Genomic DNA, 24,994 nt, shown 5'->3' with positions numbered 1-24,994 from the left:
GTACAGAAAAGACATATTATATTATCAAGAGCGAGAATGAGTGAACGTACGGTGTGTGTATACATGAAATGTTGTGAATAGCTAGATCAAGATTGGAAAGTATAGCATGGTAATGGCAAAGGGCATAACGCTACACAGTTTTTTTCCCCATTCAACATCTCTTCACTAATCGAATGGTAAGATCATTTGCTTCAAGATGTCCACAATAAAAGAGAAAAGCGATGGACGCATTGGAAAACACCCGACTAATTTAACTGTTTGTGTATGACTTTGCTTTCATACCTTGACCAATTTTCAATGAAAAAATGACCGACCATCATAAAGTCTTCTACTTTTTACTGCAAATAACTTTTTTTTAGGAACAGCATACCATGAAAGAAAAGTAAGAAAATCTCAATTATACGATAGTTGTCTGTTTATTTTTTTTAATATTTATTTTTTATGTTCGTTCAAATGATTGAATTTTTACTAAACGAAACTGTGTTGTCATAATAGAACCACTTGTTGCGATACTTGTTACTTATTGTGAATATTGACTTACAGACCTCAAAGCACTAAGAAAGGAACTTACTTTCTTCGTACCATCCATCTTTCTTTTATTTGATAAATTTGCTTTTTGCGATTCTGAGCCATACATACGAGTACGGCTTACTAGATCCTCTTTTAATAGTTACAAATTAAACAGTGCACAACATGACTGAACCAACTGATTACATGACGGATGAATCCTTCTCTGCTAATATGAGCACCTCTGTTTTGCACGCAGACGATCCTCTTGCTTTGGAAAACGATGTAGGACCAGCTCTTCATTTGTCAACAACATATGCTTATCCAGGTACGGCTGAATCTTTAAAACCTTATCAAAGCGTCGGTGAAGAGAGCTTTCCATATTATGTTCGTATTGCCGGAAACAATTGCGATCGTGCTGAGGCTGCTCTCAGTTCTGTCTTGAAGGCTCCAAGCGTCCTCTATGGATCAGGATTGGCTGCCGTCTACTCTTTGTTAGCTTACTTAAACCCCAAAAACATAGCTATCCATAAGCCTGGATTTGGTGGTTACTCTGGTACTGTTGGTATTATCAAACGTCTCAATCGCTTGACAGGCTTGAGAACCTCCTATATTGATAAAACATGTGAACAAATTCATGAAGGTGACGTTATTTGGTTGGAATCTCCTATGAATCCCTTGGGTATAGTCTTTGACATTCACTACTATAAAGAGCTTGCCAAAAAGAAGGGAGCCGTCTTGGTTGTCGATTCCACATTTGCACCTCCTCCAGTTCAAGATGCCTTAGCTTTAGGCGCTGACTATGTGGTTCACTCGGTAACCAAATACCTTGGTGGACACACGGATGTCTTAGCCGGTGCAACTGCTTCCTACAACAAATCTGCCATCCAGACTCTTAAGGGAGATCGTGCTTACCTTGGCAGTATTCTCCATCCTCAACAATGCTATTTGCTCTTACGTTCCCTCCGCACTTACCCTCTACGCATCGCTAGACACAGCGAAAATGGTTACTTGGTGGCCAACCATTTGAACAAACTCGCTACAGACCCTAACTTCGCTGCCAAGAATGGTATTGATAAGGGCTTGATTCTTGAGGTCTACCACGATTCCTTGCAGAAAGAAGACTTTGTTTCGAAAAACTTGACAGGCGGTCATTCTTCATGCTTCGGTTTCCTCGTGAATTCTGAAAAAGTTGCGCGACACGTGTGCTGTGATCTCAGATATTTCCATCATGCTACTTCCCTTGGCGGAGTCGAAAGTTTGGTTGAATGGCGTAAAATGACAGATCCACACATTGATCCTAGACTCATTCGTATATCAATTGGAATTGAAGATGCCAATGATTTGATTCAGGACTTGAACCGTGTCTTTGCTGCCCTCAGCGCTTAAGGAGGAAACGTATTTCTTGCACTTGGGTTCCCATTATTAATATTTCATAGGCCCTTTATTTTATAGAAATATTACAGTAAATTTAAAAAATTCCTTTTATATTAAACGTACATTTTGCTTGCTTCGTCTTAAATTTTTTTTATCTTTTAATGGAACAACATTGTTACCCGACCAAAAACTGTAGTACCCTTCCCGGACAATAGGTATACCTGAGCAGAAATAACTTCGGTTTACCACGGATTCCTTGGAGATTTTGGATTTGGAGCAAAATGCCAACTATCGCCTGTGATAAGGAAGAGCTATATAAAGCATTGGGAAAAACTTACAGTACGTGAAAAACTTGGTAGAAAAAAAAAGTCTTTCGAAATCAGTAGCTAACATATAAAATAGCTACGCAGGAATTTGATGAATTATGCTTTAAGTATGGTATTGAGCTTGACGAGGATACTACAAATGATCCCGAAAGAGATCCTTCAGAGCGACCTGCTTTGAAGATCGAGATTGCTGCTAATCGCTATGATATGCTTTGTATGGAGGGCATTGCTCAAGCTCTGAATGTCTTTAACCGCCGTATGGATCCTCCCCAATACAAGTTCCTGCCTGCTACTACTTCTCTTAAAATTTCACCTGAAACTGCTGATGTTCGTCCTTATTGTGCCGCGGCCATCTTGCGGGGTGTGAAATTTGATCCTATTAGATATCAGAGTTTCATTGCTCTTCAAGACAAGCTACACTCCAACTTGTGCCGTCAAAGAAGTTTGGTAGCCATTGGCACTCATGATTTTTCCAAGATTGAGGGCCCTTTCACCTATGAGGCCTTGAAGCCGGAAGAAATTAATTTCGTTCCCCTTGGCCAAACCCGTAACATCAACGGAACGGAGCTCTTGGAATTTTACAAGGACAGCAAGCATCTCGGCCGCTACTTGCACTTGGTTGCTGACTCTCCCAGATACCCCGTCATTTTGGATGCCAAGCGTCGTGTCTGCTCCCTTCCTCCCATTATCAACAGTGATTTTAGCAAGATCAGTGTTGACACCAATGATGTATTTATTGAATGCACCGCTACCGATAAGACCAAGCTTGACATCGTCATGAACATGATGACTGTTATGTTTACTTGCTATTGCGATGAACCCTTCACCATTGAACCTGTCGAGGTTGTATCTGAGCATAACAAGTGCTCCCGCATGACTCCTAACCTAACACCTGTCCGTTTTGAAGCCGAAACCGACTATTTGAACCAATGCTGTGGCATTTCTTTGCCTCGTGAGGAAATCTGCCGTCTTCTTTCTCGTATGCTGCTTCAAGCTCAGCCTAATCCTTCTGACGAGAAGACCATTTTGGTTGACGTCCCATGTACCAGAGCTGATATTCTTCACCAATGCGATATCATGGAAGATCTTGGTATTTCTTACGGTTATGACAACCTTAAACATACCTACCCTGACCAAAGTGTCACCTATGGTAAGCCTTTAGAGGTCAATCGTTTGTCTGATATCGTTCGACATGAGGCTGCTCTCGCTGGCTGGTCCGAAGTTTTACCTTTCATTCTTTGCTCTCATGATGAGAATTATGCTTGGTTACGGAAATCCGATGACTCTCGTGCCATCCAACTAGCCAACCCCAAGACTTTAGAATTCCAAGTTGTTCGTTCCAGTCTTTTGCCTGGTATTCTTAAGACTACTCGTGAAAACCGTACTCATGCCTTGCCCATAAAAATATTTGAAGTCAGCGACGTTGCTTTCATCGATGAAACTCAAGAACGCATGACAAGAAACGAGCGACACTTTTGTGCTATTCAAGCTGGTTTGAATTCCGGTTTTGAACAGATTCACGGCTTGCTCGATCGTATGATGCTTATGCTCAACGAGAAGCGCATTTTTAATCCTATAGAATCTGACGCTCGTGGTTATTGGATTGTACCTGATGATGATGCTACCTTCTTCCCTGGTCGTTGTGCAGCTGTATACTATCGTAAGGATCCCGGTACTGCTGGTGTGCGTGTGGGTACATTTGGTGTTGTCCATCCCCTTGTACTGGAAAAATTTGAACTGTCCATTGCAGCATCTGCTGTTGAATTGGATTTGACACTTTGGGTTTAATTTTGATCAACAACGTTAAAATAGAAGCAAGAAAATTGCTGGAGTCCTACTATGCGTAAGCAATCATTGTAGTTATAGATAAATACATTTGGGCTTTTTTGTTTAGCATTTACTTGACGCTGTTGAAAAATTGCAATGTATGGTAACAAGAGGTTGTCTACATGAAGTATTCAGTAGAAAATACAAGAAAAAGCAGCTTGTATAATTACACGCTAAACACCAGGAATTAAGTATTTACAATACATATAGTAACAAAAAGGGACTTGGTGCTCATATTTCAGTTTCCTACATAGCTAATAGGGCAAAAACAGGAGAAGCGAAGATGCTCATTTAGTATCCATAGGAAGCAAGTTTTTGGTTGATAGAAGAAGCAGACTTGGCGGCAGTAACCTTCTTTTGCTTGGAATGCTTGGCTTGGTAAAAAGCAGCGCTCTTAACCTTTCTGCGTTCCTCCAACTTAGAAACAACGTCGGCGTACTTCCAGCCAACCTCGGAAGAAAGGCGACCGACAGTGCAGTACTTACGGCCGGGCTTAAGGCGCAAGACACGAAGGGCAGCAGGGACAACAACACGCTTTTGCTTGTCGAAAGGAGGGGGAACACCTTCAACAGCTTGCAAGTGTTCCAAAGCAGCTTGACCACGAGGGCTCTTGTGGGGAAGCATACCACGAACAGCCTTCTGGAAGATACGAGAAGGAGCACGGAAGTGGAAAGCACCACGAGTAGGGTTGTAACGGCAAGACTTGCGCAAGTAGGCGAGGTACTTAAGCTTGTTACGGAAGAAGCTGCCAGAAATGTTCAGCTCTTCGCAGCGAACAACGACAACCTTTTGACCGCCCAAAAGCTGCTTGGCGACAACAGATGCCAAACGTCCAAGGAGATGACTAAATTCTTTGTCAGTATAATCCTCTCATTTTCTATCATCTACATTCATTCTTACCCCTTAGCGTCAATCACAACGACCTTCTGGAATTCCGACATTGTGTGCTGGATGAATTGTTGATCTTTGCAGAATTGTGCACAGTACTTTTGTGACTGCTTTTTAGGCGAACATTTTAGTTTAATGTGTCATAACGAAGCGCCCTCCAAATAAGTTTCGTATCCTAACGTATTCGCACTATGTATGAATTTTTGAATTTTGCTACAGGTCTGGAAAAGGCTAAGTGCTGTAGCAACGTTTCTACAATTCAAAGAATGTTCAATTGAACAACAATTTATTCTGTTCCCCTATAGTCAGACTTTACAAATTTAACTTTAGATGACTCAACCGTTGTACCTGCACGGTGTAAATATACTTACTACAATCAATGAACTACTTTTTATACGTACTACAAACAAATGCAACTAATTCATCAAATCGCTTTTATTTCAAAACCTATTTAGTAAGAACTTATTTCTTACCAGCCTTTTGGGCAGCCTTGGTAACCTTAGCTTGGCCAGGGGCAGACTTCTCAACAGCCTTGATAACACCTACAGCGACGGTTTGACGCATGTCACGGACGGCGAAACGGCCAAGAGGAGCGTAGTCAGTGAAAGCTTCAACGCACATAGGCTTGCTAGGAAGCATTTGTGCGATACAAGCATCACCGGACTTGACGTACTTGGGAGCTTCTTCAATCTTCTTACCGGTACGACGGTCAATCTTCTCAATGAGCTCGTTGAAACGGCAAGCAATGTGAGAAGTGTGGCAATCCAAGACAGGAGAGTAACCAACGGAGATTTGACCGGGGTGGTTAAGAATGATAACTTGAGCGGTGAAGTTAGCACAGCCCATAGGAGGGTCATTCTTGGAGTCACCAGCAACATTACCACGACGGATATCCTTTACGGAAACGTTCTTGACGTTGAAACCGACGTTGTCACCAGGAAGACCAGCTTGGAGAGACTCGTGGTGCATTTCGACGGACTTAACCTCAGTGGTGATACCAGCGGGGGCAAAGCTGACGATCATACCGGGCTTGATAGTACCGGTTTCAACACGACCGACGGGGACTGTACCGATACCACCGATCTTGTAAACATCTTGAAGAGGAAGACGGAGGGGCTTCTCAACGGGACGGACAGGAGGCTCAATGGCGTCAATGGCTTCCAAAAGAGTCTTACCCTTAACGACACCAGCAGCCTTGCTCTCCTTTTGCCAGCCTTGGTACCAGGTCATGTTAGAGGTAGGCTCAATCATGTTGTCACCTTGGAAACCAGAGACGGGGACGAAAGGAACGGTCTTGGGGTTGAAACCGACCTTCTTGACGAAGTTGGAGGTCTCCTTGATAATTTCCTCAAAACGAGCTTGAGAGTATTGAACGGAATCCATCTTGTTGACGGCAACAATGAGTTGCTTGACACCCAAAGTGTAGGCAAGCAAAGCGTGCTCACGAGTTTGACCGTCCTTAGAGATACCAGCTTCAAATTCACCAGTACCACCACCAATGATGAGGATGGCACAGTCAGCTTGAGAAGTACCAGTAATCATGTTCTTGATGAAGTCACGGTGACCAGGGGCATCGATAACAGTAACATAGTACTTGGGAGTTTCGAACTTCCAGAGGGCAATGTCGATGGTGATACCACGCTCACGTTCGGCCTTGAGCTTGTCCAAAACCCAGGCGTACTTGAAGGAACCCTTACCCAATTCGGTGGCTTCCTTCTCGAACTTTTCAATGGTACGCTTGTCGATACCACCGCACTTGTAAATCAAGTGACCGGTGGTGGTAGACTTACCAGAATCGACGTGACCGATAACGACAATGTTAATGTGTCCCTTTTCTTTACCCATATTGTTGAATCAAATAAAAATTGCAAGTTGTAGCGCTTGGCTTACGGTGTTGCAGACAAGGGACGAAAGTGGATCCCTTCACCTTTATATAGGCCAAAGCGCAGTCACATTTCCTGGCAATGGAAACTTCAATTATGGATGGCAAATTGCCTCCCTTTCGTTATAGTAATATTATCGAAAACTAGGCTAGTATCATTACATGGAGTATATAAAGTCGTTTCCCGTCATTATCGATACCTCTCTATGGCGATATCTATTGGACAAGAAAAAGAAAAGAAAATTTGAGAAAGGTTAGAAGTTTTCATAGGCTTAATAAAAACTAGCTAAAAGAGGCGCCAAACAAACAAACATTATATATTATCTTGTAAAATTTTACAATGTGTTCCACTCCCGAACTTGGGGGAAGGTGTATGCGAAAAGCTTCACTTTCTGTTGAATGAACAGGAGAATGGCTACCCTGAAGGAATAAGAATCACGTACCTAAACGTGCTCGCATCTTTGACATTTAAAGTTGTTCTCCTTGCCTTTGCTCTTAGGTGTAAGCTTTAAAACGCTTGACATGCAGCTCAAAACCCTTGGTTATGGTAATCTAGTACAAGCAACTATTTCGAAGGATTTTATAGTCGTTCAATGTAACTTCGTTACGACTTTTACTTCCTCTAAATGACTAAGTTTGTAAGATTGGATGAAAACAGTAGGAATCCTTTCACTGAGGATACTTGTTGGAACCACTCTTATAAATAAACCAGGCATATTCATAAACAGACATTATTACCTATTTCACAGATCTGACATCTTAGCATATAACAACTTGGTTCATTAAACAATAACGATTGTTAAAAGAAAGAAAATCCATAGTTCCTCTGTATTCTATTTTAAAGCCGAAATAAGGAAGATAAAATCATATACCATACAAAACCTTTGTCCATTTCGTAAGGGGTTTTCCAACTTATGCCCAATTTATAAAAAAGTAATTGTGTTGCCATATGAGTTTAGCTTGTACTCTTTCCAAAGCATGTTGCATATTGGGCAAATGTAAACAAAGCACCTGGTGGACCTGATGCGTTGTATGGGTCCTAATTGATTATATTTTCCCGCCCCTTTCGTACTTACTTGAGTGAGTATGAAGCAACCTTTCTTGATCACTGGTATTACCTGTGCAATCTTATTAGCATTTCCAAAAAAGCAAAACTTTTATTGAGTGTTGAACGAATGGAATCCACAAATGACACGAATGTACCCGTTTAACCAAATTTTTCAATGCATTACGATTCTTCCATGGCAATATCATGATCATGGCGACTGGGTCGAGGCGAAGGACTACGACTACGAGAATTTAAAGAGGATCTGCGAGGACGTGCAGGAGGTTCTAGAAATGCAAAGTCAACTTCTAGTTTCCTGTCTAATAGCATTAAAGATTTTTGACGGACGACCTCTTCTGCTTGCCCTAGTTCAGCAAACTCAATCAATGCATATCCCTTGACATAACCCGTTCGTCGATCCAAATTCAGATGCAGGTTTCTAACAGGACCGAAGTCTGCAAACAAGTCTTCAAGTTGTTCTTCAGAAGTCTCAGGATGCAAACCAGTTACAATTATAATGTAACCTTCAATGGATTTGGCAGGATGTGCTTGTTGACTCATTAGAGATGGCCGATATTACACAAAAACGCGTGGTTTCCCAGAAAAAAAGCTAATTTGTACAAACAGATGAAAAGAAAAAGAGTAAACAAAAAGAAATAATCAAACAAAAGGGTATACGTTAAGAAAGTCTTGAATAGGAGATTATTGAAAGAACAAAGTCGACTAGCAACGCTACTACACTTAGTACTTTACTTTCATTCCACACGGTGGACTACGTTCGTTAAAGCACATAAGGCACTAGTGTGATTCAACTATTGCGCTAATTTGGTTTTATGAGGTAAACTGTTCATATAGAACAATAAAAACAGTCACACTCAACACAATTGCTCAAGAGGTACAAAAAAGAACCTGCGCAGAACAAACGAAAAAAAGATCAAAATGGCACAACGAGTTACCTACCGCCGTCGCCTTGCTTACAACACTCGTAGCAACAAGACCAGAATCATCAAGACTCCTGGTAACAAAGTACGCAACTTGCATATCAAGAAGCTTGGCACCATCCCTCGTTGCGGTGACACAGGCGTTCCTTTGCAAGGTATCCCCGCTCTGCGTCCTCGTGAGTTTGCTCGTCTTTCCCACAACAAGAAGACCGTCCAACGTGCTTATGGCGGTAATTTGAGTGCCAATGCTGTGAAGGACCGTATTATTCGTGCCTTTTTGATCGAGGAACAAAAGATTGTCAAGCAAAAGCTTAAGCAAATGTCTTCCCAAAAGTAAAGGGTAAAGGTTGAACCGGAAAGCTTTGTCTGAGCGGCTCTATCTATATAGCTTCCTTGATTATCGAAAATCAAATAAGACTGTTTTCGGTGCGTAACCTGACATTGCGTAGTAAATTGTAAGAAGTAGGCATATTCTGTAGATATGTGAAGTAAACAATTCTCAATACTGCTGTACTTTTTGTAAGTATACGCATTTTATTCTAGCTGATATAGAAAAGTGGAAATTTGTTATATAGACTAGCAGAACATAGAGGTCGATGGTTGAATTTAGCCATATTGGGTGTTTGGGATGCAACGATGAATCTTGGCCCAGCATATGGGACAAGTTAAATTGACGACTAGCTCTTTTCGTGACATGACACAGGCATAGCAAAAGGTATGGCCGCAATTAGCAATGTATGGATTTGTGAGAGTAGCGTTGTCCTCGTCACGTAAAATACAGAATGCACATTCATTCGGCTGGCAGTCAATTTTTTTTGCTGTGCTTTGAAGTTCTTTATACTTGAACCATACGGTCGCCGGGAGACGGGTTTCGAATAAGCCGTCAAATAGACCCATGATAATTCGTCGCATAAGAATTGTTTGGTCAATTATACCTGTGGGTCCTTCATGATGAGCATCAAAGTTTGGAAGTATGTTCTCAGTACTGAGAAAACTTTGAATCATATTGACAAAAGTTTTTTGGCCCCGAAATGCAACAAGACCTTTAAACAAGGCGATAATAGTGAAAAATCCATTACCAACGCGTTCAATTTTTCGAAGTAAATTGGTTCTGCTTTGAGAAAATGAGCCTGATATTAGCTTCCAAAGTACTAGTAAATATAACCATGCATTCCCTTTACGGTTTTTTAGGAATAAACCCAAAGTGATTAAATATCGCAACTGCTCCTTCCAAACCGGTCTTGTAGCTGTAACAAGTCTGTCGTACTCTTCCACCAATGTTTGAATATTTTGTACTTGAGTATCAGCGCTTACTACTTCGTCCCAGCGCGTCAAAATCATTTTAGCAATGATTTGGATTTATTAAGTCGCCGTTTTGTAGGATTGGTTATCCCACTGAACGTATCCTATATTAAAAATCCATCAAATCAGTTATCCATGTGTATGAAGAAAACAAGAATTTCATATATATATTTACAAGAGTTTGGTGGCCCCTTTTGAAGGGGAAAATCGAACTAGCTGAATCAGACCGATTTGATATGGGTTGAGAACCAATTCTACCAACAACAAATACCAAATGTTACTATGTCAATTTTGACGGTAAGCAAATATTTCATTAACAAAAAACTAATTACATTGCATTAGGGGTTTCGCAAATTCATTAAGTCCGTCAAACTAAATAAGGAACGAAAGAAGGGCGAGAAAACTCTCGGTTCAGGAAAGTCCGCTGGCACAGCTAGCCAACAAAGTCATCATGCAGAAGTTGATTCTTCTGAACCTACGGATTTTCCTGGTTTAGAAAAGTTTCAATTGAAGGAGAAGCTCGGAGAGTAAGTGAATGTTTTAGTTACCCAAAGAAGGCTAGGGTATTAACAGTGATGTATAGTGGAGCCTATAGCAAGGTATACAAGGCGCATTCTTTTGACCTAAAGGAAGACATTGCTGTTAAAGTGATCCGCAAATACGAGATGAATCTGAAACAGGTAAGATTTTGAATCTGTTAGAGTTGTTCTTTCAGGTTATCAAGTACGTTGTAGCCGAAGAGTTTCAGCTTTCCTGCATACTTGATCCTTAGAGCTCTTCAGAAAACAGAAAACCAAAACAAAAGAACCAATGTCAGCTAACCTGATTAATAGCGAAATGGTGTTCATAAGGAAGTGAACATAATGCGAAGGATTCAACACAAAAACATTGTCACTTTGCTGGATTTTATTGAAGCGGATGATTTCTTTTATCTTATTTTGGAGCTCGCTGAAGGAGGAGAAATATTTCACAAGATCGTTCATTTCACTTACTTTTCCGAACAACTCGCCCGACATGTCATAGTCCAAATTGCAGATGCAATACAACATCTCCATGATGTATGTGGCATCGTTCACAGGGACATCAAGCCTGAGAATGTGTTATTTAAGCCAATTCCTTTTCATCCTACAGAAAACTATAAGCCGCCCCCTTTGGATCCAATTAAGCAAGACGAAGGCGTTTTTACACCTGGTGTTGGTGGAGGTGGTATTGGAAAAATTTTAATAGGTGATTTTGGTTTTAGTAAGGTTGTTTGGAACACGAAAACATCTACTCCTTGCGGAACTGTAGGCTATGCTGCACCAGAAATTGTAAATGACGAACTTTACTCCAAAAACGTGGATATGTGGGCTTTGGGATGTGTCCTGCACACAATGCTGTGTGGGTTTCCACCTTTCTTTGACGAGAATGTTGGGTTATTGGCATCCAAGGTTGTGAAAGGAGAATTTGAGTTTTTATCTCCTTGGTGGGACAACATATCAGAATCTGCAAAGGATTTAGTTGCCCATCTATTGACAGTAGATCCGAGAGAACGATACGACATTCATCAGTTTTTTCAACATCCTTGGATTCGCGGTGAACCGAAGATGCTTTTGGTTCCTTCCCATAAGCCAAAATTTTATTCACGCTCTATAGATTCTACTTCTTCTTCGCCTGGGCGAATGACATCTGACCTCAAGGAACGACCAAAGAGAACGATGGTTTCTCGTACATCCAGTGCTTCTATGCATAAATCACCATCCATCACTACATTGAGTGATGCAATGATGGTTGCATACGATGTTCGTCGCTCTAACTTTCCGAAGGGTCACCACAAGAATGCCAATTTTTCAAGGATCAACTCGGCGGCGGACTTGATTGTTGAAGAAGATTCTGGGGATGAACTTACAGGAACAAGTTTTCCCTTTAGTGATGTTTCGAACAGTGATGAGAAAGATTCTTTTCAACTGGATCTTGCTCAATCGTCTCTCATTTCTAGAAGATCTGCCCGACGACATCCAATGTAATCTTAACCTTCAAGCTAATTTCGAAATGGCGTTCATTCGTAATTAAAAATCGAGATGGTTTTATCTTTTTAGTAAACTTTCTTTCTCTTGCATTCGGCCAGGCCTGACATAACAATGGTTGCTCGTTTAAGTATAATATTTTTTTAACTATGCGACACGGTCACGCTTTTAAAGGACCCTACACTCTTTAATTATGCTTTCTCTTTCTCTCCCTACCTTTCTATATTCTTCTGATACAGTATATACAAAATTATATCACTCATTTTTTACTATTTGAAAACTTTAGTAATACGTTTTGGGTATTTGTAAAAAGAATGTAAACATAGCAGACCATATGATGCAGAAAATTAAATCTAGAAAGTATGTAAGTATATGCCAACACTATCTGAAGAAATTATTGCTAATAGAGTATTCTTTCTCTTCGAAGGGACCGTAATTGGGTGTACCGCCTATATTTCGAAATAAAGTTGCTGAAGCGTCTAAAGACAAAATTGATTCATAGGGTATGCATCATTACAAAATTAAATTTAATAAGATATGGATTCGAGAATAGATATCCTCAGTTTAACATAACTTTTTAGTAATCTGACTGGTTGGTTCGTTGAGTATGCGAATAGGGAGACAAACCCAAGGAAGAAAGAATCGTTGAGCTAAAGTAAAGAAAGCTGTTCATCCCGGCGGCTGTTCTGTCAATTAGGGTAGAATTATGGATGGATATAACAAGTAGGTTTTTCCTAAGCATTCTTTTGAATGAGATGCAATACAGCACCCGGTATATATAACCCGAAGTTCCACAAAGGAGGAGCTAATTTGACAATAATAGATTTTACGGCCCAACCGATTAGAAAAAGCAAAAGGAGGACAATAGTATTGAAAACAAATGTTTCATGAGAGGTAAAGACATATGGACCGAAAGTAACCTGGTAGCGATAGTACTGTAATCGAAGCCAGTTCATACGTTCTGGCTCATACACGCCATCGTAGTCCTTCTTTGCCTTAATGATCACTGGTTTTCCCATTCTGTTCGACTTAATTATCCACGTAAGCCCAAACGAAAGAATATACTTGATAATAGCTACAAAAATAGCTGGAAATAGGAAATCAATTGACTTTCCTTAGAATGAAACGGAATAGGTATAGTTTAGGAAATGGGTTATTGGTGTACAACGCTTGTTGTAAGTCTTGGAACGAAAGAATGATACCTCTGTACGATAATAAACTTATAATATTATCACAAAAAATATGCGATAGAAGTAAATAAACAAAGAAAAAAAAAAAGTTTTAAGATTTTCATTGTGTAGGAGGAACAAGAGCAATTGCAGGTAAAAAAGAAAAAAAGAATACTACGAGATATTTTTTATTTCTATGTCATACCAAAAAATTTAGATTGGAAATACTAAAGGAGTTGGAAAAAGATGCTTGATATTCTGTTTACATAGAAATAGCATTTCTTGTAAAACAAGGCTTGAATTTTGCTATTTTTAAAATCAATTGGCCTGTTGTCGTTTAACGCCTTATGGATCATAAAACTCTAGCACAAACGTTTACAAATGACAAACAAAACAAACGCAATTTGAACGGGTTGGTACTTTTTCAATGAAGTGTTCAATGGTTTATTACAAATTATTTTTGTAGCTTCCTAGTAAGTAAGGAAATGCGGTAGGAAACCAGACGAAGCTTTTTGTAACTCAAGTCAGAAAGAATCGGGTATATCCTAGAACACTTCACCCAAAACATCATACTAAACCCAAAGAGGGTTATTGCTAATTGCCTTCAAGCTATTTCTAAAATTTAATAGAAATCTGTTTGAATTTTCGTAGGCTACACGTAAAAGAGTACCAGATATATTGAGTTCCATATTTTATAAGGTTTGCTAGCTTCAGGTTCCGTTTCCCTAGCAAATTATTGAATAAACAAATAAGATCTATGTTCTTTTGGGATTTTACTACGTGGCTTTTAGTGTTTCTATGGTTGTTTCAAGGAATTCTTGCTTATGGAATTAACTCAACTGAAGTACTGGAGTTAAGGTATGATGCTATGAAAAAAATAAATGAATTGGGAATTGAATATTCTATTTACCCTTTATTAGAAACCTCACTCGAGAGTTGTTTTATCATGGCTACTCCAATTACTTAAACTTAGCATTTCCGCTTGACGAACTTGCTCCCTTGTCTTGCAAAGGGTTGGGACCGGACTTCAAGAATTCTCATAACCTTGGCGTCAATGATGTTCGTGGTAATTACCTCCTAACCCTGATAGATACTATAGATACCTTGGTCGTTTTAAATGATCCCAAAGGTTTCCATGAAGCTGTTCAAAAAATCATTCAACATTTGACGTTTGAAACTGACACTAAGGTTCAAGTTTTCGAAGTTACTATTAGGATCCTGGGGGGACTATTGTCTGGTCATGTTTTTGCTTCAGATCCACAGTACGGATTTCAACTCCCTGAGTATAACAACGAGTTGTTGACTTTAGCAACAGAACTTGGTGAGCGGCTTTTAACTTCCTTTCGGACACCCACGAAAATCCCCTTTGCGAGAATAAATTTGATGAAAGGAGTGTCTTCACAAGAGACAAACGAGTCCTGTTCCGCAGGAGCATCCAGCCTTATACTTGAATTCTCCATGCTGAGCGTTCTTACTGGAAACCCACAATTTCGAAAGGCAGCTGAAAATGCCTTTTTTGCCATATGGACTCGGAAAAGCAGCATTGGTCTCTTAGGGAACAGCATCGATGTAATGAGCGGAAAATGGATTTATCCTGTTTCTGGAATAGGCGCTGGAATTGATAGCTTTTACGAGTACGCTCTTAAATCATACATTTTACTTGATGACATACGATTCCTAAATGTCTGGGAAGAATCCCTAAGAAATATTCGTCAGTTTATTTCTTCCACAGAAGATTATTATTATCAAAATGTTTACGCAGGCAGTGGGACTACTGCCACGTATTGGATTGACTCTTTGGGAGCTTATTTTTCGGGATTACTGGTTCTCGCTGGCGAGCTAGAATCTGCGAAGAAAGCACATCTTTACTATTTTTCAATTTATTCAAAATATGGACAAATACCTGAGAGATTTAACTTTCATACGAAAACCATAGAACTGCAGGGATATCCCTTGAGACCAGAGTTTGCTGAATCGACTTACTATCTATATCGTGCTACCAAAGATCCGTTTTATTTGAACGTGGGAAAGACAATTCTAAAAAATATAGAAAAAAATCTTCGCACATCTTGTGGATTTGCTTCCTTGGATAACCTTGAAACAGGAGTACTTTCTGACCGAATGGAGAGTTTTTTCCTTAGTGAGACCTTAAAGTATCTTTATCTTCTCTTTGATGAAGATAATATATTTCATTCCAAATTCCAAGACTTCATTTTTACTACCGAAGGTCATTTATTACCCATAAATAGGCAAACGCATAAAGCCTTTAACTCTAATAAACGTCAGCATCCAGGGACATGTTTACTCGACCCCAAAGACCATTTTATGGAACCTTCTTTCTTTTCTAAAGTGGCTTCCAGAGAAGATTTTGATTATATCTTTGAAATGGTAGAATCTGATTACCGAGGAGTTAGCGAGGAATTAATCGATCCTAATGGCATTTGTGCAAGACCAAGGATTGCAGACGTTGTAGAGATTCTGTATGGGAATGTTCTGTTGCCTCCTTTCAAGTCTACAAAACGCGTCATGAATAACATATATGCACCAACGTTGATTGGGAACAGAATTCGCTTGATAAAGTATATTGATACTGACTACTACCGCATTTTTAAAATCGGAAACCAAAGTGTGGGAGAAAACGATACATTGTATTTAACTGATCCCAACTATGCAATGTTTATGAGTAAAGAGACGCTGTACGCACCTACTGTTTCTGCGCATTTGGTTTCTTTCACAGGAGAAGAAACGTACTCTGAATTCCTTCATGTTCATGAAGGATCTTTCCAGCAACCGTCGCAATTACCGTTGACAATTTTAAATACCAGTTTGTGTAACAAAATGCCTTTCTCTTTCGCACCAGATGTGGGTTATATAGCTCCTACAGGTAACTGTAGCTGGCTACAACAAGCAAAAAATGCACAGAAAGCTGGATTGCTTTTATTGTTGGACCAGGATACCAAAACGAACAAAACGAAATTGATGCAAGAGTCGCCCTCTTCTTATTTTTTTGGTTTAATTAAGCCTTATGTGCCTCCAACAGTTCACCTTGGTATAAATCAAAGTTTTATTCTTCAATGGGGAAACTTGACTGTGCAAAAGATCCGAAAAGACGCGCCTTGTTATTTTCAAAACTCTTTAATTGAAAACTTTTATGTGTGTGAAACATGCTCTGATGATCAAAATATTTATTAAACAAGAATTGGTCTAATACTAAGCATCTCACTTTGTTTATTTTATTATTCCATGTATGTGATGGTAGATTAGGAAACACTTACAACCGATCAGCAACAAGATTATTACAATTTTGAGTTCGAAAATAAATTTTTGATCTCTTAAAAATTATTTTATTTAGAATATGGTGCTCTTCTAAATCTAGTATACAAGCAAAATTACTATCCAAAAACACAAGAAGTAAGCACCTGCTCAGTCTTATGATAATTTGGAAATCCCACTAGAAACCGTTATTACCAACAATCCTTAATAAACAAATATAAAATCTTGGATGGCTTAAGCAGTTTTGCTGCCTTCAGGGGCCTCAGTTTGACCGCTGAAAAGAGTGAATGTAGGAGCCTTAAGACGGTTGCGACCCTCCAAGAAGCCCAGTTCCATCAAGAAAACATGGCCCAACAAGTTACCATTTAATTGCAAAATGAGTTCATCGGCAGCCATAGCAGTACCACCGGTAGCTAAGATGTCATCAACGATCAAGACACGTTGACCGGGCTTGATGGAAGATTTTTGCATAGCGAAAGCATCTTCAGCATACTCCTTTTTGTAGCTGATAGTAGCCAAATCACCAGGGAGCTTATTGGGTTTACGAACGGGGACGAAACTAGAATTCAAACGCAAAGCCAAAGTAGGGCCGAAAAGGAAGCCACGGGCTTCCAAACCGACAACGACATCAATTTCTTTAAATTGCTTTTGAACGAGTTCGACCAATAAATCAACGAGAATGCCAAAAGCCTTAGGGTCAGCGAAAATTGGCATAATATCTTCAAAAAGAATTCCCTTCTTGGGGAAATCGGGATATTGAGCCAATTTAGAACGGAGGTATTCAATACGATCGTTAGACATGATTTTTACAAAAACAAGAGAATGAAGAAATAGCCAAGTTTGACACTTGTTTATTTGTTGTCAAAATTTTTTTTGGGTCTTTTTCACTAAAGGTAGCAGGACTGCTTTTCTTCAAGTAACATTGTTTGGAGAACGAACACTCGGTGGTTTCATGAATGGATCAAGCTGAATAGGTATGTTTTTTATTATTTATCTCTTTCTAGTAGATAATTCTTTCATATCAGTAGATTAAGTTCTTGGTTTCTGTCTCGATTGCGCTAATTCCGAGAAAAATAAATGGACAAAATAAGATATATCAACATAAAACAAGCATTGTTTACTATTGTATGACATTAGGTTTCCTTAATGTGAATAGCAAGCTACAGGACAGCGATAGGCAAGAATCCGTATTCGCACTAAGGTTGGTAATTATACTCACCACCAAGACGCATGGGTGTCATTCAACACTCTAGAAAGTACATATTCCAAGTTTTGATAAAACAAGTTTCTTTATGCCAAAATCTTCTTTTTAACTAATCTTTTTATTACTCATGGTTTTTGTTTTTAATAAATGAGTTTTGCTTGGATTTTGTAAACAGAGGCTGTTTTCATTTTTTTTTTCACTCGTTTCGTAAAATTTGGCGTTTTGGTCGAAATTCAATTCTATTATAATTAACAACTTGAAAAATGGCGTCTTCAAATTCAATTCGCCAGTTTTTTGTTTGGGTTAGCAAAAGTATAGGTATCTTTCAGTATATTTCCTTGGCATTGTTAGCGGCTTACTATGCTTACCCCATTTGGTTTGGGGTCTTTTCTGCTTTTGGATTTGGGTCGTCCGAATTGAATAGTTCATTCACGATTATGGGGGTTGCTGACCCACAAATTGAAGGTAATCATAAGATTGAGGCCAATGGATTTTTTAAAGGTACCCTTGATGTTTTTGGGAACGATTTGTATTTGCGACACTTGGTTCAAATAAACAAGTTTTGGGGGAAACCCGAAGCTATGGTCCTTTTGGGTGATCTTGTGAGTTTTCAGAACCTAGACGTCGATGAGTTTAAAATTCGTGTTGAAAGACTAAAACGGATTACAGGGGCGGCGACCTTCAATATTACAGAAACAGCCGCGTCGTCTCCTCAAGTCAATGAAATTCCGGTGTGGACGATTCCAGGAAATCATGACATTGGTTATGGTAATGATTTATCTGAATTACAGACCGAAAAATGGACTTCTTCCTTTGGGCCATTAAATTGGGTTACGGAAGCTTCTGTTGCTGGCCACCCCGTACGCATTCTCGGTATAAATAGTTTAGCTTTAGATGACGTTCAGTTTTACCCAGAGATGGCCTCGAAATTCCAGTCTTGCGATAGTCTTTCTTGTTCTGGGATCCTTCCTCTAACAAGGGAAGCCGTTGATGTATGGACGTTTCTTTATGAACAAGCCGCGCAGCCAGAGATCCCTACCATTGTTTTCACCCATATTCCATTTTACAAGCCTGAGCACGCTTGTGTTGATAACCCTTTTATCTCTCGTTCTGAAAGCCATCGAGTCCTGTTGCAAAATCACATTTCATACGAGGCAACCCAACAGGTTTTTCATTTATTGCCTGGTATCGCCTTGATCCTTTCAGGCCACGATCATATGGGGTGCGACTATCATTACCCGAATGGAGTCATTGAGCACACTTTACCAAGTGTTATGGGATATTTTGGAGGAAATATCGGTTTCGTGGAATTGACCTTGAGAGATATCCCTTCCACATTCCGCAGAAACCTGCAATCCAAGTTCCATCATTACCTTTCATTTCTACCCTTTTCTGCCAAAGATTACGTGTTCAGTGAAACGAAAGCATTTGGGCCTTTTTTGGATATGACCTTTACTCGCACCTTTGCAGGCCCTTCCTACATTTGGTGGGCGCTTCATATCTTCACTTGCGTTCTTACTGTTTTACGTCTTTTATTAATATCCTTCATCTAAAGGCTAATTGAAACCTTCGTAGGATCTCCACAATAACACAATAAAAAATGTTTTTACATTCTATGAACTTTTCGGTATCCAACTCTTTGTACTTTCAACCAACCTTACACCCTCATCAACTATGTCCAAATGTAATGGAAACTTATTCCCAGCCACGCTTCTAATAATAAATGCTCAGTTTTTGGTTTCTTCATACGATCTCGTTTTGTTTATTTATGAACACGTCACGAAATGTTTTATTCACTGTATTATTGCTTATTTACTACCAGCACACTTTGGTTACCATGGTAACCAAAATTTACGAGATTCATAATAGACAATTTACTGAGACTATAAAAAGTTTGCTGCAGTCCCTAATTTTTCCAAAATTTGTTTACATTCTGAGTTTGTTTCTTGTTTACATTTTGAGGTTGTTTATATATAACGTTTTTCTTCATACCAAACATCCTACTCCAAACACAAAAGTATTTGTTTGTTTACTTTAGGAAGATAGTTCTGCTTTGATCAGTGATCACTTCTATTCGCCTACGTTTAAGATACTTTTATACCATTTATCCCTTGCTAATTGACAAGTTTGTTCTCCAAGAAAATGCATCAATTTACGTTGATCGGCACAGCGCTCAGTTTATTACGTTTATGCGCTGCTATAACTATTCAGAAGCCTTCAAGAGATTCACTTTGGTTTTCTCAAAGTGCAGAGGCTTTGGATTGGTCTGTTCTTGATACAGATCCATCGGAAGCGCATGTTTACGTTGTCAACGAAGAAGTGCATCCTGCTATAAATCAGTATGCAATGACTATCGACACGTCTAAGAAGGGTGCAACTCTCCCACCTCTTGAGCTTACGCCTGGCTCGGGATATCGAGTCAACCTTGTGTCTCCTGTCGATGGTTATGTCGTTTATGCTCAATCGGATATTTTTACTGTGATGGATAAGAAAGGAATAAAGAGTCCTCTTGACGATAATATCTTGCGTGCCAATGTACTTTCACAATTAAGTACGAATACCTCGAATACGGGCAACTGGACCATGGCTCCTGCTCCCGGTCCATCATCGACTGGTTCCTTTTTCACCGGTAGGAGCAGCAGCTCTCATTTCAACACCAGCTCTTCTGTTGTTTATAGTACCAGTCCTTCCGTTGCAGTTACCACTTCTCCCAAAAGTACTGTTATAACCGGTCCTTATTACACCAATTCATCTTCTCCCTCATCATTCACATCCACTCCTGTTTTTACCAACTCGACTTCTACCGGAGTTCTATCCTCTCCTGCAAGCAAAGCCGTGGCTGCCAATGCTTCCACGAGTGTCACCTCCCCAGTGGTTACTTCTCACTTGAATGTTACATCTACACCTAGTTCTAATAGCTCTGTGCCCTCCGTCACCAACAGCCTTGTTGCATCAAATTCTTCCATCACCGCCACACCTTCTTCTGTGAGCTACAATGCTGTTCCTTCTTTCACAAACTCCTCCGTAGTGACGGGTTCTTCTTTGGCTTCTAACGGCTCAATTGCTCTCACAGGTGAAACTAGCCGAGCCACTGGTACTGCTTGCCCTGCCGCGGTTACTGTAACCGTAACCACTCCTAGTTACATTCCTATATCTTCTACTCCTAGCACGAGTTTACCTCCTGCTGTTTCTAAACCCTCTGATGCTTCTTATTCCGATCCTAGCGAGACTTCATCATTTGCAAGCGAAAGTGCAGCAGCACCTTCCTCTAGTCAATCGTTGCATACGTCGGTTGCATCATTTTCTAAATCGGCAGCTTCTTCATCTGGCAACAGTGCATCCCAGAATGTTCCTAGTGCTGCCTCCAGCACAGTGAGCATCAGCTATGCTTCTCTCCTTTTCATCTTGACATCATTGATTGTCCTTTTGTAAGGTTATTTATACGAGGCAAGAGCTGAGCTTTAAATGCATATTTATCTTGTATGCTGGCCATACAAGTTGTATTAAGAGATTTTGATAATCTCACATATTATATTGGCATTTCAATTTATACCCGAGGATTCCCAATAATCACGACTTCATGACCAAAATTAATTGCTTCTTTTCAAAAATGCAAGCAAAGTTTTGTTTGTGCGCATTCGTTTCGTGATGATTGAATTTTTTTATTTAGCTTTGTATATACAAAGGGCATATCTGGTGACGGGCAGACAATTCATTGTTGGATTTATTACCATTTTATATATTTATTCCAGAAAGTGCTATTCGCAGTGCTGGAAGTCTGGTTTAATTGGACAATTGTGTTATTATATGTTTCGTATTTCGTCAAATACGTTGTTTACCTTTCATTTATATTGTTTCCGGTCTAATAATTCCTGGTTTCATCTTTTCGTTTTTCATAGTTTCCTTATTTTTAACTGAAGTACATAGAATATAGAAGTTTTTCTTATAGAAATAAGCAAGTTCAGTAAATAGACCGTATTAAAAAGAATATTGGTTTACTCAACTAACTACCGGATCAGTAAAAACTGCGAATAAAGAAAACAGATATAGCACAAGGATGGCAACACAAAAAATTTCTTTATTCTTTCTGTTTCCTTTTCAATCGACTATTATGTCTTCAAATTTAGTAAATTGATTTAGGGGTGACGTAAATTAGGTATGTTGTTTTGTGGAAAGTGACATACGGTTTTGCGATTATTGAATCCTCCTTAAACCAACGACGACATAAACAACTCTATTACAATCAAAAGTAGAGGTTTTATAGAAAAAAAGGGAAATTTATAACCTTGGAAGTGAAAAAGATAACTCAAAAATCAATCCTTAAAAATTGGGCCGTTCCAAACCAAAGTAAAGGAGTATAGAAAACCAATGAACCCTCACGCGTCAAAATCACCGACGAATTTTAAACGCGAAAATGTATACGAACTGTCTGGAGACTTACTGGATCCTCAAGAATTGAAAAGTCTGGGGGTGAGCGGATGCATCACTTATGTGTTGCGACATTTACCGTTCAAATCGACGATTCATGAAAAAACCCGTGAGTGGGAATTCACAAGTCGTCGAGGGGCCGCGACGATGTATTCTAGCATGAATTGGCTTGCAAACTCTACATACTGGAAAACCAAGCTTGTGGGATGGACGGGTGCGATTCCGATAATACCCGATGACTCAAGTAAAGAGAGTGGAGAGTCTGTAACAGAAATTACGAAAAAAGATGTAAAAAATTTTGAAATTGCATACAAAGAATGGAACTCTGACAAGCGTACAGAGTATATCCCAGTCTGGCTTACTAGTTGTCCGCACAAGGAAAAACATGATGAAGAGGTTATCCTTTGTGAGGATCGCTCTTCTCAATCTCGCTGGCTTGCTTATGCTGAAAATGTCATCCGTCCCTTAATTCATTATAAATATTGGCCCAGCACAGAAGTGGACGAAAACGAAGAGCGCTGGTGGAACGACTATGTTACCATGAATGAAGTGTTTGCAGAGAAAATATGTGAGTCATATACACCTGGAGATTTGATCTTTGTACAGGATTACTCTCTTTTTCTTGTTCCCAAGTTGGTGCGCGAAAAGATCCCTGACGCTGTCATTGCCTTTTATCATCATCATCCCTTCCCAAGTTCTGAAATTGCGAGATGCTTCCCTAGACGGAATGCTATCCTTCATGCTTTGCTGGAATGCGATTTTGTTGGATTCGAAGATTATTCTTATGCTCGTCATTTTATCAGCTGCTGTACTCGTGTTTTAGGATTTGAAAGTGGTCATGATTGGGTTTCCTATAATTCCAAGCGTGTCATCGTCCGTCCCCTTACTGTAGGAATTGACGTCCCACGAGTTATTCGATCAAGTGGCAGTGCTGCTGTCTCTACAAAAATCGATGAGCTCTCGTCCAAGTATGCGGGTATGAAAGTTATTCTTGGTCGTGACCGTTTAGACGAAATTTTTGGTGTTCCTCAAAAAATCATTTCTTTTCAACGCTTATTAAGACAATATCCAGAGTGGCGTGGCAAAGTTGTTTTAATTCAAATTACGATTTCCTCGGCGTTCCGTCACCCAAAGCTTTCTTCTCATATTCATAGACTCATTGATCAAACAAACTCTCTCTACGGTTCTGAAAATTATAAGCCGATTATTTATTATCAAGATCAAATAGACGCTATTGATTATTTCGCTCTTCTTGCATTCGCAGATTCCCTCTTTATTAACAGCATCCGTGAAGGTATCAGCAACATTGCATTGGAGTATGTCGTCTGTCAAAGGGATCGCTGGGGCGTAGTTATGTTGTCAGAGTTTACGGGTACTTCTGCTATGTTGCACGACGTTCCTTTAATTAACCCTTGGGATCACAACGAGACTGCGGATATCATTGATCAAGTCTTAAGTATGTCCCTTGAGAAGAGAAAAAGTATCCAGCATGAATCTTACAAGCAAGTCACGACTTATACCATGCAGTCCTGGACATCTTCGTTAATCCGTACTTTGGCAAATAAATTAGCTGCTTCAAAGTCTGGTGACCTGACACCAGTATTGGATTATGGTCACGCTACTTCGTTATACAAAGAAGCTTCTCGTCGTTTGTTCATGTTAGATTACGACGGAACTTTGACTCCGATCGTTCGAGATCCGAATGCGGCCGTACCATCTGAAAAGTTATTAGATTCTCTTAGAAAACTTTCCGCCGACGAACGAAACGAGGTATGGATTATTTCTGGTCGTGATCAAAAGTTCCTGCGGCAGTATATGAACGACATTAATGGTCTTGGTCTTTCTGCTGAGCATGGCAGTTTTGTTCGTCAGCCTCACAGCGATAAATGGACAAATTTGGCAGAATTGCTTGACCTGTCTTGGAAGAAAGACGTCAAACAGATTTTTCAATATTTCACTGATCGTACCCAAGGTTCCTCTATTGAAGAGAAGCGTTGTGGTATGACTTGGCATTATCGCAAAGCTGATCCTGAGAATGGTTCATTTCAAGCAATTGAATGTGAAACATTAATTGAGGAGATGGTTTGCTCCAGGTTTGATGTTGAGATTATGAGAGGCAAAGCAAATATTGAAGTACGACCTTCTAGTATTAATAAAGGTGGTATTGTTAAGCAGATTTTGTCTTCTAAATCTGATGAATCCACTCCATCTTTTATTTTTTGCGCGGGCGATGATAGAACAGATGAGGATATGTTTCGTTCTTTAAATAAAAAATCCAATCGTATAAATAAGAATTCATCATTTGCTGTTACTGTCGGTTCTCCGCACAAGCTTACAGTTGCGGATTGGTGTATTCCTGAAGCTGAAAATGTTGTCGATTTTCTTGCTGACCTTGCTGACCTTACTGATGCAACTGAGCTTGCTAAACTTGCTGCCGCTACTTAATAAGAAATAACGTATTTGGCATTATGAAATCGATTAATCAAATATTTATATACACTTTTAATGAAGGGATCAACACCGAGTTTTACTCTACGAAAATCTCAAAACAGTTACCAAGGGGGGACATTGTAATAATAGTACCAAGTGATCATTGTGATTCCTACTCGTTTGAAAATTATGAATTTTAATTATTTTTTTTTAAATTAAAAAACAAGCTCTAGTGATATGTCTTTGAATAAAAAAATCCTGGTCTAAAAAATATTATTAGAAACTTGCTCTTTTATCCTAGAAATAACGAAATGATAGATTAGTGATTATATACAAGAACAAAGCATAAACATCTCAATGCATTAGAATAGTTGGTCGCACTTCAAAAT

The 24,994-nt window shown here is 39.5% G+C and overlaps 14 protein-coding genes across 14 annotated transcripts; 8 read left to right on the top strand and 6 right to left on the bottom strand.

Moving 5' to 3' along the window:
* Window positions 1-693: 693 nt before the first annotated feature.
* SOMG_04686 (pyridoxal phosphate-dependent transferase) lies at window positions 694-1,896 on the top strand (the record flags this gene model as incomplete). The annotated part of the gene is made up of 1 exon (XM_056183465.1): window positions 694-1,896. One exon carries the CDS (start codon window positions 694-696, stop codon window positions 1,894-1,896), a length of 1,203 nt encoding a protein of 400 aa, XP_056039650.1.
* A 269-nt stretch (window positions 1,897-2,165) lies between these two features.
* Window positions 2,166-3,998, top strand: frs1 (cytoplasmic phenylalanine-tRNA ligase beta subunit Frs1; the record flags this gene model as incomplete). Its single annotated transcript, XM_056183464.1, has 2 exons — window positions 2,166-2,223; window positions 2,287-3,998. 2 exons carry the CDS (start codon window positions 2,166-2,168, stop codon window positions 3,996-3,998), a joined length of 1,770 nt encoding a protein of 589 aa, XP_056039855.1.
* A 330-nt stretch (window positions 3,999-4,328) lies between these two features.
* On the bottom strand, window positions 4,329-4,978 carry rpl1602 (60S ribosomal protein L13/L16; the record flags this gene model as incomplete). The annotated part of the gene is made up of 2 exons (XM_056183463.1): window positions 4,329-4,881; window positions 4,938-4,978. 2 exons carry the CDS (start codon window positions 4,976-4,978, stop codon window positions 4,329-4,331), a joined length of 594 nt encoding a protein of 197 aa, XP_056039817.1.
* A 409-nt stretch (window positions 4,979-5,387) lies between these two features.
* On the bottom strand, window positions 5,388-6,770 carry tef102 (translation elongation factor EF-1 alpha Ef1a-b; the record flags this gene model as incomplete). The annotated part of the gene is made up of 1 exon (XM_056183462.1): window positions 5,388-6,770. One exon carries the CDS (start codon window positions 6,768-6,770, stop codon window positions 5,388-5,390), a length of 1,383 nt encoding a protein of 460 aa, XP_056039049.1.
* A 1,265-nt stretch (window positions 6,771-8,035) lies between these two features.
* rbm8 (exon junction complex subunit, RNA-binding protein Rbm8) lies at window positions 8,036-8,413 on the bottom strand (the record flags this gene model as incomplete). The annotated part of the gene is made up of 1 exon (XM_056183461.1): window positions 8,036-8,413. One exon carries the CDS (start codon window positions 8,411-8,413, stop codon window positions 8,036-8,038), a length of 378 nt encoding a protein of 125 aa, XP_056039789.1.
* Window positions 8,414-8,791: 378 nt separating this feature from the next.
* On the top strand, window positions 8,792-9,130 carry rpl3401 (60S ribosomal protein L34; the record flags this gene model as incomplete). Its single annotated transcript, XM_056183460.1, has 1 exon — window positions 8,792-9,130. The coding sequence occupies one exon, from the start codon at window positions 8,792-8,794 to the stop codon at window positions 9,128-9,130; it is 339 nt and encodes a 112-aa protein (XP_056039053.1).
* A 269-nt stretch (window positions 9,131-9,399) lies between these two features.
* rnf170 (ubiquitin-protein ligase E3 Rnf170) lies at window positions 9,400-10,134 on the bottom strand (the record flags this gene model as incomplete). The annotated part of the gene is made up of 1 exon (XM_056183459.1): window positions 9,400-10,134. One exon carries the CDS (start codon window positions 10,132-10,134, stop codon window positions 9,400-9,402), a length of 735 nt encoding a protein of 244 aa, XP_056039056.1.
* A 243-nt stretch (window positions 10,135-10,377) lies between these two features.
* cmk2 (MAPK-activated protein kinase Cmk2) lies at window positions 10,378-12,101 on the top strand (the record flags this gene model as incomplete). Its single annotated transcript, XM_056183458.1, has 4 exons — window positions 10,378-10,392; window positions 10,438-10,622; window positions 10,679-10,775; window positions 10,929-12,101. 4 exons carry the CDS (start codon window positions 10,378-10,380, stop codon window positions 12,099-12,101), a joined length of 1,470 nt encoding a protein of 489 aa, XP_056039530.1.
* Window positions 12,102-12,835: 734 nt separating this feature from the next.
* Window positions 12,836-13,120, bottom strand: tsc3 (SPOTS complex subunit, serine palmitoyltransferase activator Tsc3; the record flags this gene model as incomplete). The annotated part of the gene is made up of 1 exon (XM_056183457.1): window positions 12,836-13,120. The coding sequence occupies one exon, from the start codon at window positions 13,118-13,120 to the stop codon at window positions 12,836-12,838; it is 285 nt and encodes a 94-aa protein (XP_056039280.1).
* Window positions 13,121-14,027: 907 nt separating this feature from the next.
* mnl1 (alpha mannosidase Mnl1) lies at window positions 14,028-16,462 on the top strand (the record flags this gene model as incomplete). Its single annotated transcript, XM_056183456.1, has 2 exons — window positions 14,028-14,128; window positions 14,191-16,462. The coding sequence occupies 2 exons, from the start codon at window positions 14,028-14,030 to the stop codon at window positions 16,460-16,462; spliced, it is 2,373 nt and encodes a 790-aa protein (XP_056039016.1).
* A 315-nt stretch (window positions 16,463-16,777) lies between these two features.
* On the bottom strand, window positions 16,778-17,344 carry apt1 (adenine phosphoribosyltransferase (APRT) Apt1; the record flags this gene model as incomplete). The annotated part of the gene is made up of 1 exon (XM_056183455.1): window positions 16,778-17,344. The coding sequence occupies one exon, from the start codon at window positions 17,342-17,344 to the stop codon at window positions 16,778-16,780; it is 567 nt and encodes a 188-aa protein (XP_056039518.1).
* Window positions 17,345-18,010: 666 nt separating this feature from the next.
* On the top strand, window positions 18,011-19,300 carry ted1 (GPI-remodelling mannose-ethanolamine phosphate phosphodiesterase Ted1; the record flags this gene model as incomplete). Its single annotated transcript, XM_056183454.1, has 1 exon — window positions 18,011-19,300. One exon carries the CDS (start codon window positions 18,011-18,013, stop codon window positions 19,298-19,300), a length of 1,290 nt encoding a protein of 429 aa, XP_056039521.1.
* A 589-nt stretch (window positions 19,301-19,889) lies between these two features.
* Window positions 19,890-21,179, top strand: SOMG_04674 (SPOG_02626-like, conserved protein; the record flags this gene model as incomplete). Its single annotated transcript, XM_056183453.1, has 1 exon — window positions 19,890-21,179. The coding sequence occupies one exon, from the start codon at window positions 19,890-19,892 to the stop codon at window positions 21,177-21,179; it is 1,290 nt and encodes a 429-aa protein (XP_056039520.1).
* A 936-nt stretch (window positions 21,180-22,115) lies between these two features.
* tpp1 (trehalose-6-phosphate phosphatase Tpp1) lies at window positions 22,116-24,620 on the top strand (the record flags this gene model as incomplete). Its single annotated transcript, XM_056183452.1, has 1 exon — window positions 22,116-24,620. One exon carries the CDS (start codon window positions 22,116-22,118, stop codon window positions 24,618-24,620), a length of 2,505 nt encoding a protein of 834 aa, XP_056039019.1.
* Window positions 24,621-24,994: the final 374 nt, after the last annotated feature.

This window comes from Schizosaccharomyces osmophilus, chromosome 3 (genome assembly GCF_027921745.1).
Source record: "Schizosaccharomyces osmophilus chromosome 3, complete sequence".
NCBI classification, from domain to species: Eukaryota; Fungi; Ascomycota; class Schizosaccharomycetes; order Schizosaccharomycetales; family Schizosaccharomycetaceae; genus Schizosaccharomyces; species Schizosaccharomyces osmophilus.
Note: the sequence above shows the minus strand (reverse complement) of the source record. Positions and strands in the feature narration are given on the sequence as shown.